General features: G+C 35.9%; 1 protein-coding gene across 1 annotated transcript in view; it reads left to right on the top strand.

Moving 5' to 3' along the window:
- Positions 1–4,947, top strand: part of LOC115232799 (TSC22 domain family protein 1) — a 79,789-nt gene extending 74,842 nt beyond the window's left edge. The window contains exons 5-7 of the mRNA XM_029802906.1: positions 1,472–1,630; positions 2,563–2,911; positions 3,389–4,947. Coding sequence (XP_029658766.1) covers positions 1,472–1,630; positions 2,563–2,911; positions 3,389–3,797 — 917 coding nt within the window. The 3' untranslated portion in view covers positions 3,798–4,947. The remainder of the gene's footprint in view (positions 1–1,471; positions 1,631–2,562; positions 2,912–3,388) is intronic.
- Positions 4,948–11,609: the final 6,662 nt, after the last annotated feature.

The raw sequence follows: 11,609 nt of genomic DNA, 5'->3' as shown, positions 1-11,609 counted from the left end.
AGTGTAACATTTGCCCCCCGTCGTCACGACATGTTCCTTAACGCCACGGTTTTCACGTGTCGTCTAATTAATATTCCGCCTATCTATTCTCATAATTCGACCAGGATCGTACACCGCAGGTGTGACATAACGACTTTGGAAAAAGAAACGGAACCGATTACTTAAACTCAAACTTCAAAAGATGGTCGCGCAAAAGTATGTCGCAATCGTGTGGTGGAGATTCAAAGCACCACTATGCTTGAGTATGTTTCCGCAGATCGAGCACAAAATTATTTTATAATTTTTTACGTTATATCGCTGCTAACGAAGTTTTTACGTTATGTCATAATGACAATTTTATAAAAAAAAAAATGTGTTACATAATGGCAATTTCGATTACAAAAGTTTTTGATAAGAGACGAAAGATTTTATTTTATGCATATTTTTATTTCGGAAACAAGATATCTGACTAAATCAGAAAACATTAAAAAAAAATTATGCAAAACACACACTCTTTATAAACACAATGACAGATATTCCAAAAAAGTGTAAGACAAAAATGAACTTTGACTGAGTAGTTAATGATCTCTAACGCATCTATCAATCGTTTCATTATAAATCGCATATTATCGCGATCGCAGTGTCTTTTTCGGAGAAGTATAAATAAAATAATATTCCCTCTCGCGACAAACGACTTAAATGCGTTAAAACGCATCACGAAAGAGCAACGCGATAAACGAGAACCAGTTTCTCTGTTTCCCGGCAAATGACAGTGACACGGTTTTCAGGACAGGTGAGCTCTTGGAGCCCGAAGAACGAAGGAGACACGCGTGCGTAGGATGTGAGGACGCCTTCGTGGCGAGAATGGAATAAGTGAAGGGCTCACGAGATTCCCATAATCTCATTTTTTTTCTTCCGCGGCATTCTCATGAGCCTACTTATCGTCGCGGCGGTGCTTCTGATCTATAAATTCCGTGATCTTATTCCGTTCCTCTTCCATTCTCCGCCTCTCGCCCTCTTTTTCCTCTGTCTCCCCTATATATTCCATTACCCGCCTCACCCTCGTTCGTATGCTCTAACCCTCGACGCGATTCTATGAGAGGCCGTGTGACGCTGCGATGACAGGCTCACAATGAAGCCTATACAGAAAACAGCCGGTTTTTTTCATACACGGACGTATGTCATAATGCGGTGATCCGGGTCGCCATCCATATACACGGGGGCAGTATTTATATCTACGTAAAGATGTATATAATATATATGTACACGCGGCCGTAACGTATCGGGATTCGGGACCGACCTCACCTGGCACTTCATATGTTTCTGCGCGAGAAACATACATATTCTCGTGTAGATTCAAACGGATTCCGCTAGAACCATGATGCCTCTTTTAAAAGAAACGCGAGCTAACGAAATCCGAGCATCGACTTTCGCTTTTCCGGAACAACGAACCGTGTGTTGTATGAGAGCCCTTTTTCGCTTTCTGTTCCAGCAAGCTGCTGCGGTGTCGGCGTGGAAGATTCGAGCGTACCCGATGTCGGCGGACCCGCAGGGTCGGGTGGTACCGGCGGCGGGGTGGCCGTCATACCCGATCGGCCACCTCTCGAATTAGACAAATTACCGCCTTATCACGACGTAGCGCCTAGCCCCGGTGAGTGTTGCATCCCGTGAAACGCTTGCTTATTCTGACGCTTGCTTGTCCCGACACTTGCTTCTTATGCATATGCGTATACGGGCTGTCGGGAAGAGATCGCTGAGAAATGACTGCTCGTTACTCGTGTGTTCCTAACACATTACAACGTGTTGTTATGATCGCGTACGCGGTAGCATGTCCTCGTTGACTGTACGTCTCATTTCTCTCGTTGAAGAAAATCGAGCGCTTACAGAACCGGATCTCGCAACTTGTTCTTGTCGGCGTTTTCAACTAGTCGATAGCTCCGCAAGATCTTTCACGATGTTACGAAACGAGCTTGTACAATCTTGCGATAAGATAATGCTAAGAGAAATATCGTACACATGGAGAACTTTGGAAGAAAATGAAAGTAGAAATGACTCCGATATATACTTCTAATAGTTACATTTAACTAAAATACTTTCAGCGGGAATATAAATTTATGAATATATGAATTATGAATATAGAATACGAATAATTGAAAAAAGTTAATTCAATTAATTAATAAAATAAAACAGTTTACAAAAGGCAGAGCTTAAGTCCTTTTTATCTATTTTCAAAGCGTTTTTCTTTCATTATTTGCATATTGTCTACTTATATAAAAAAAATGTATTAATTATCATGAGTCAGAAATTGTTAATGAAATCGAACTTTAGGACACAACGTATGGTCATGGTTGGGCTCTAGACGAGGCGGCGGTACGAAAATGAAAGTAGAAATGACTCCGATATATACTTCTAATAGTTACATTTAACTAAAATACTTTCAGCGGGAATATAAATTTATGAATATATGAATTATTAATATAGAATACGAATAATTGAAAAAAGTTAATTCAATTAATTAATAAAATAAAACAGTTTACAAAAGGCAGAGCTTAGATAGAAATTATTAATGAAATCGAACTTTAGGACACAACGTATGGTCATGGTTGGGCTCTAGACGAGGCGGCGGTACCCCGGGGGTCGTCACGACCCCTCTCTCTCTCCCTCAGCATCGACGGGCGATGAATCTCCCGGTCGAGAATCACTACACCCACATGCAGACCGACGAGGCTCTGTACGCGGAACTGGACTCGCAAGCCGCGAGCTACGCAAGCGATCTACAGTTACAAATGAGAGGAAGCTCAACGTACGGTACGACTTCCGGCGGCCAGGACGACGAATATCACGAACTGGACGCGGCCAGATTACATCGTCATTACGGAGGCAGCGACGGATCGCTACAAACTGATACACTTCGCACTCGGCACAGTAAAAGGTAAGTAGTACGATTCAATTTTATGAGAGCTATTCTTCTCTCGAGAGTTAATACAAAAATTATTGTTTTAGAGACATTATATTGTTTTTCATTGCTCTAGATATATTTACATTAACAATTTGATAATCATCGCAAAATCCAATTGCTGGTAGTGAAAATATCGAAATGTTTGCTATTCATTAATTATTCTCGAGTCAATTATCAAAATTGTAACGACCGTAAAAATAATGACTACTTTGGGCGATAATGATACGTAACAATAATCTATCGTCTCCTGACTTCCTAGATCGATAACGAGTTCAATGTTTTATTCTGGCAACGCCTTTTAAAAGCAGCTAATTACGCGTTGTAACAACGCGCACATCCAACACGCGTCGCCGCGTAATCGGCAGTTATCGATACGGTCGATGCATTTGTTAATGGCACATTCCGGTCGAATGGCCGGTTATTGAGAGCCTCGTTATCGGCTACTTCCAGGATACAAGAGCCGGACTATGAGATGTACGAGAACGGGCCGTCGACGCCGGTGCCGCCGGGTCAGCATCAGCACCATCATCATCATCACCATCATCACAACCATCATCATCATCATCAGGAATTGAGGATCGGTAGCAGGAACAGCGAGCATCCTTCGTATCAAAATACGGCGTATACCGGAAGCGACGCTGAACCGGATGGACCGACGTTGAGCAGCGCTCCCAGCAGTGCCTACTATAGCGATCTCAGCTCAAACTCGGTAAATCAACAGATGCCGGCTACTGCAGTATCGTCCGCGACGACGACGACGACGACGACGAACCTACACCTGAATCCGCAAAACCTGGACGCGCCGCAATATAGACTCGCGGCGATCAACGAGAACACAGTGCCTTCGGATTATATTTAAGAAATGTTTCTTTCGAAACGCGGATGACGAGATGAAGTTTAAAATAGACAATTTCACCCATGTGCGTTTATCCTGCGTGTGAGAGAAGAACTTTTGCGTAATATTTATAATTTAACTTTATCCACAACAAGGATAATAGAAGTTGTATTCTTGTACTAAAAAATAGAAATAAAACGAGCGGATCACAGAAGAGATAAAAAGACTGTGAAATTTTTTGTCACTGTCGTCGTGACTCGAAAGTTTTTTTTTCAAGACAATGTTTCACGGTGCTCAGTTTTCAGCTTTGTTCGTACAAGAAGAATTAAAAGGATCGGGTAAGCGTCCGGCAAGAGCGTTATTTAACCGGCGGATGTATCGGGGACCGGTTCCGGATGAAATCGATTTCTTACTCGGCAACGTTCCATTTGCTCCTTTGTCGCCACACTTTGCGGTCCTGTTAAGACAATCGACACGCGAATCGACGAATCAAGCGTCGCGAATCGATCAGCAGCGCGGCGCGTTCTCCCCTACTTTTGCACGTTGATAAAATACTAGGTATTCAATGTCCCGATACTTTTTTAAACGAAAGACAAGCGGAAGATAAACCGGTTGGCAGGTAAGTGACCAGAGCAAATCGTGCCAGCGGAATTAATACACGATTAAGCGCTATATCCTTCGCGATATCGACAAAATCTGTAGTTTTGACAAGAATGTTCACCGTTAGCTGTTAACCGCGACTGAGCACGAGATTGCGCTTGTTAGAACAATGATGAATTTATGTTCACGTTCGATGCATCGTAACTGCATCGCAGCACGCGAATATTTCGAGTAACTGATGCCGGTTCAGGCGTGACGCTTGGTGCACGTGACGCAAAAACGTAATGATACCGTGTGCACCAAGAATCATGCGTTGCGGTTTCCAATCAGCAATAACATGTCAGATATAAATTGACACTGCCCAGACATTTCTGCGAAATTCAACTAATATCTGGGGAAAGAAATGGACCCCCATTATTTCTGCTATCGTTCATATCATTCAAAAGGGAAAAGCAAAATTTCAGATATATATTATGTGAATGATTGGCATATAAAACACCATTTTTGTTTAAATTACTCTTCTAATGCAATAAGATTGCATCTAGCGCGGATAATTTTGCATTAAATTGAACAAAATCTGTACGAGAAATGAAAATCATAATTAGAAATAAAGCTAAAAATTAGGAAATTGTGACAAGCAATGATTTTTGAAATTTGGCTAAGAAATAAATTCAAATAAAAAAGAGAATCTTTCATTAATAAATAATGATAAAAGGAAAGCAGCTTGTTATATACATATATTAGTCTCGTTTGTATTGTCATCTATATCTTATTCTAATCTTTAACCGTTATATGAAGTCGACTTGGACGCATCTGACGAGATTCCATCGCATCAGAGGATTAATCTCGGATATAATCACGCGGGATTCTCGAATCAACTATGGATGTTACCGAGAAGAGGAGCCGCAGAATCGAAATGCCTACACGATACGAATGAAATAAAGTCGTTTTGAAAAGCAGGTGCTTTGTAATTTGACGTTCGGTGCTCCCAGTCAGCGCCCTCGGCTACATCCGTCCGCCTTCTCTAAGCGGCGATACTCTCTAACATATTTACTTCCATATTTACCGCGCAAATGAGGTCTCGTTTTCACGTGCGTGCCTCGATTACGGAAAATTGCAGAATTCCGTGCCGTATAATCGACGGGCTATATGATGTTCAACGAAGTACAAATACAAATGTATTACTTTCACACGAAACGTCTTTTTGTAGATATTTTATTGATTATGTATATATATTTTCCGTTTCTTATTCTCTGTATGGAATACATATATATTATATAAGATAGCGCGCGTAATCTCAGATGGTATTGTTAATGGTTAGAAGATCGCGTGCTAACAATAAGTCCGGAATATTCTTTACAACAAAGTTGACTTTATTGTCTGATTCTTCGAATCTCGATTCTCCTAATTTCATTTTAAACTATCCACATATAGAACAATCTGCTTCTCTTTCAGTAAAGTACGGAAAAGACGTATTACAGAATATTATGAAAATTTAATGCTTATAATCACAAATTATCTTCACGACCTTGGCGTATAATATGATAATAAATCGTGGGAAATATTTCAAATTGAATACGAATGATCGCGTATGCGAAATATATAATTAAAAAATCGCGTCGAATCGGATTCGCAAGGATTATCACGCGAAGAATTATCACTCGAGCACTAAATAGGTTTCGATCTTAGCGGCGTATCAGGTTCAATCGTTTATCTTCGATTTCCGATCGACAGCGGAATTAATTCGTCTCGCTCAATTCGGCGAGGAATCGTTTAATCGTTGCCGTCGTGTTCTCTTAATTACCTTCTCAGACGAAGCCGATTGTTCCCTCGCCGAGACACGAATCCGAGAAAACGCGTTCTCTCGCTTCGCCTCGGGATTCTCCCGCGTGCGCGTTTCACGTCTTTCACCTTTAACTCACCTGTGCGCTCACGCACGCACACCTACATCCGACCAAGGGGGGGGGGGGGGGGGGGGATATACGAGAACGCTCACCTAACGTACACATCTCGCTATATATGTATATGTATGTGAAAATAGTTTTAGAACCACTTGATTCTTCGAATTTCTACTTAGTGCACGCTTAACTGAAATGTGAATGATGAAATGTCTATTATATATATTACTGAATATATTTTTGCAATTTTCATAAAAAAAGTGAAACCTATTAACTAACTGACAAATATCTAAATTATAGCACATGTAAAACTTATTTATTGGAAAAGATGATTATTTCATTGATTTATATAACAAGAGAGAATAGCATACTCTTTAAATGTACTTCAATACTTTTCGTATGTTTTGGAAAAATTCTCGGATTATTAATATCTATCAAGAATCTTTTTTAATTCATTAATACACTATGTAATTCATTATTTTTGATAAATTAAAGAAAAATGAAATAAATAAGTTGAAAATAACGGTAATTTTCAGAATGGTCAAAACGCACTAAGACGCATAACTCCGAGCTGTACGCAATATGTAGCGCGTGCGTACAAATAATACAGGCATAACACATAGTGCACTCTCTCTACGGATATGCTATAATTAATTGCGCCCTCACGGGCACAATGGTGGTAGGAGAGAACCGCTCGCTTCTCCTGGTGCAAGTATTATACCGCCGAAAAAAATCCCACGACCGCGCCAAGCCATCGTGGCCGGATGGGTATCCCTTATCACGGTCGTGTGTGTGTTACGCGAACGGGAACGTATATTATGAAAGAAAAAAAATCACTTAATTAAAGTTCGTCTCATTTTCCTTTACGTGTCTTCCGCGTTTGCGTCGCGCGCCGATACTTCTAGCCGACTCGCATGTCTACAGGTAATTTAGAGTTATAATTTGAAAGGACGTTACTTGCATGTGTAATTTGCGTCTGGGTAGATTAGCTCGATCGCGTCACTATTTATCACGGAAAATATCATAACGACGTTACGCTTCATTGCGATGAAATAGATGCCTCAATGCAAAGTTTACAGACCGCATTAGTATAAGCATTAGTCTAACTCTCGTAATGCGGAAATGTCTAATTTCGCATACACATATACACGGGAGAACTATTTATAATTCAGTCTTTAAATCATGAATAAACGAAAAAAACATTTAAAATGTTTTAAATTATCAAATTTAAATTATTTCCATAGTTTTGCTATCTATTTCTATTTTAGACAATCATGCTAAGACTCCGTTTAATCCTTTAATTTTTTATGCATTTTCTCTCATGTAATAGCCATTAAAATGTAAACAATTTCATGAAACAACAGATGCAAAGAAACTTTTTTATCTTACAAGTGACTAAACAGCGAAGTAAAAAATATACAAATTAAAGAAAAAGGATTTAAAAAGTAGTTATTAATTTCTTTACTATTGCATGGCATAATTAAGAGTTAAATGCCTAATTATCAAAGCTGTGTCATGAATAAAAATCAAGTTTTATTGTATCTAATACAAAAGCTAAAAATACAAATAATGGTTGTGTCTTGTATAACTACCTTAACTCTGCTTGCCATTTAATTTATAAGAGAAACGCGTTTCATCCGAAAAATGCAATTTTCGAGATCCTCGACTATCAATCAATATCGTTGATCGTGAGAATTCACGTGATTAAATTCCCGCGAATATTTTTTTGAGCCGAAGACTTCCCTTTATAATGTTTTCTCTTACCACGACGGCTTTTGCAGGTTTCGACGGACGTTTTAGAATGATCGTAAGGACTCTCGGCCCGCCCTAGCCGAACGCACCGCGTGTTCGTTCAGACTACGGGATATATAAATTATACATGTAAATATACGGGCGGCCGGCTCGAGAGATCGAACTGCGAGATATCAAGATATGTGTTGGCGATTCCCGCACCTTTCCCTCCCTTTGTTGAATCCTCCTAGCCTCTCGAACTCGGGCTCGCGTATACGCACGTAGGTAAGAATTCACGTATTACGTGACAAATGTCGCCGTAATTTTCATATATCGCAAGACTTTGGAAATTGTCTGCGTTCCATTCGCGATAGAAACATTGATTTCAGTTACAAAATAATTAGTTTTCTTTTTTATATACATTTTTAACTGATGTTTTAATTTGAAAAAATAGATACTTAATTAAATTTAAAAATTTATTAACAATATATATATACATATATGAAATATATATATTTCAAATTAAAAACATCAAAGTTAAGAACATACATAAAAGAGAAAACTAATTTTATTCTTCTGCTAGCATTCATTTTGATAGATTTTTATTTCTAATGTGATAATTTTTTAAATATTTTTCAATTTTCCATTTTGATAGATAGAAAAGTAAAATCACTTTGGTGTTAAGTTCAGATGAATATAATAATTTCAGTATCATAAGAACAAATAATTCTTAACGCAAGTAGCAACTAAATTTAATATGTGTATGATTAATTAACATTGATTTAATAGTTCTACTGAAAATAATGTATATTGTATGTGAGTATCATACTATCTTGCGTTACGATTTATTAATAATTGCACATATCCTCCAACTGTTCCTCAATTTATTTAGGACCTAATGCATTTAATCACACGTCTATGGTTTTATAAACGATCTGAATCAGAGCGCGAGTATTAGAAAATATATATTCGCTATTCTTGCCTCTTTGACATTATAATCTGAATTCGGCAAATATAGTTAATTTTGTGAATAGATATTAGTTATTATCTACAAATTAAATAAACTAAAAATCTTTTAATATTATTTAAGATAATGGAATATTAATAGAATATTCTCAATACATTTGCATTTTATATCATCAAAAAACGAAAGAAACTTCTTCCAATGTTTATGAAAAGATAGAATTTTATATATATATATAATTTTGCGAAACCTGATTATAGTCCTGATTATAGTCCAAGCGCTATGTAAAAAAAATTTTTGTGAACTTTACTCACATATTTAATCATAATACGATCTATAAATATATTGCAAGCATCTTTATGTTGACATCAGCTCATGTAATCTAATTGCGCTAATTTTATAATTATTTCCCGGCGAGATCTTTTAAAGATCACAATAAAGCATTGTACTGCGATATTGTCGATCTTGGCCGCGATTCATTGTTCGGTGTTGATGATTATTAGTTACCGCTAATAATTCATTTGCATATGCATGTATTACATTATATTATATGAGTGCCTTATGTTGCAACAAAGATTATGTACATATACTAGTTATACTTGAAACACAGTCAATGTCAACATATCGAGCAAGGTATTGTATGTTTCACATTATGATTATGTGAGAGTTAACGTGTGAATTCATGCGAAGAAAACCGTTTTATTTACTCGACTTAACTAACTCGACTCAACTAGCAAAATTGCAACAAATTCCAATGTTAGCGTAATGTAAATGCATATCTTATGTTAAATATTTCTACAGTTCTTGTATATTTTATTAAATTTATGTATATTATATACGTATAATGAGTCCATATATATTGTAAATTAAATACGAGACTTTTTCCGCTGTACTTATTTCCGCGAACATTCGATTGTATTAATGTATACAGTAGTTTAATAAATATTGGCCGTATTGAGATGTATATTGCATAAAAACAATTAATAATTGATGAAAATTAAATATATCATTAAGAAAGCGATAACTTATGCAAATGCCGTTTTAATTTCGATTTCCCGACTTCGATCTTATTAAATGATTTGTCAACAATATCGCGAAGATGATAAGATTTTTTACGCGCGTTAGAATTGCCATGAAAGAATTTTATATTAATCGGCTGATACATTTTCCATATTTGTTATGCAAATGTTCCTGCAATTATTGTACAAAATAGCGACGTACTAATATATTATGATATAATGTATATGAAATTTAAATAAGTTGATCAAGATATGTGTGATATATATTTCTGGCAATAATACTTTAAAAATTTATTTAAAAATTATAAAAAAACTTATTTATATTATAACCAACAATTCTAATAAAATCTCTGCTTTAGTATTAAAAAAATGTTATGAAATTTTATTCGGGTATCTTATTTCAAAATGCTATTGATATGAAGATATGTTGTGTGTATTGTTATATTATTTTATTTTTATCCCCCAATAAATAATAAAATTAATTTTTACGTTTCTTGCTTAAACAAAAGCCACAATAAATGTTACACAAAACGTAATATTACATAAATTTATATTGTGATAAAACTTGCCGCTAGATAAATATCGCATACGTTATTACGTGTCGGATGATTCCGAAAAAATCAATACACATACAATATATGTCAACTAGAAATTAGCGAAATGATATATTATACTGATAGGAATCTAGCGATGAAAGGAAGATACATAACGGAGAGAGAGAGATTAAATTGATTTTCTCCTTCTTCACGATATTATATCACTCATTTTGCGCCAGGAAAGGAGCTATTTATAATCTTCGAATGAATGTAAATGTTGTTCCGATTGCTTATTCATGCACCGATGAAGCCGTACATCGACAATTACCCGCGGGCAGAAATTTCGAACCAGTATCTCGTATGTAATTGTATGTCGTTTATATACGTATAAACTTTTTGCTCTTTTTTTGTTCAAATGCCATCTATCATAATATGAATCCTAAGATTTTTGTTAGAAGAAATGCAAATGTATCGATATTATTTCCTTGCGATTTATTTATAATTACGTTTTAATCGCTCATGTTGATGATGCTTTCAACATCTCTTCTAGGGATCCGTCACATGTAAATTACGTATTTAACACAAATTGTATATAAAATCACAAATTGTAAACAGACATATTCTATTTTATTATTGTATATATTATAATCTGAAATGATAATCAAGATCTTCATTTCTTGAAATATAGAATTGTACAGTAAATAAACAAATATTTCATGACATACGTATATATGGGTATTCTTTCTTTATAAAAGTTTTTTATTTATGTGTATATGTATCTAATTTAATTCTAAAATCTTTATAATCAATGTTATCAAGGAATTTTTTAAAAATTAATCCCGATAACAAACCATTTTCATAATTATCAATTAAATTATTTTCTAAAAACATAACTGATATTTGTACTTTCTATGATAAATCAAAATATTTCTGTGATAAAATCTGTTTTGTATATATTGATTTAATCAATTTATTTAACAAGATATATGTGATCACCAAGAATAAAATAAATTTATTTACTTTTTAAAGCGAAAAATATTGTAATATATTTAAAAAATGTCTCTCTCTCTCTCTCTCTCTCTCTCTCT

The sequence above is a fragment of the Formica exsecta genome, unplaced genomic scaffold (assembly GCF_003651465.1).
Source record: "Formica exsecta isolate Colony F162 unplaced genomic scaffold, ASM365146v1 scaffold15, whole genome shotgun sequence".
NCBI classification, from domain to species: domain Eukaryota; kingdom Metazoa; phylum Arthropoda; class Insecta; order Hymenoptera; family Formicidae; genus Formica; species Formica exsecta.
The sequence above is the reverse complement of the archived record's forward strand: the minus strand, read 5'-3'. Positions and strand labels throughout refer to the sequence as shown.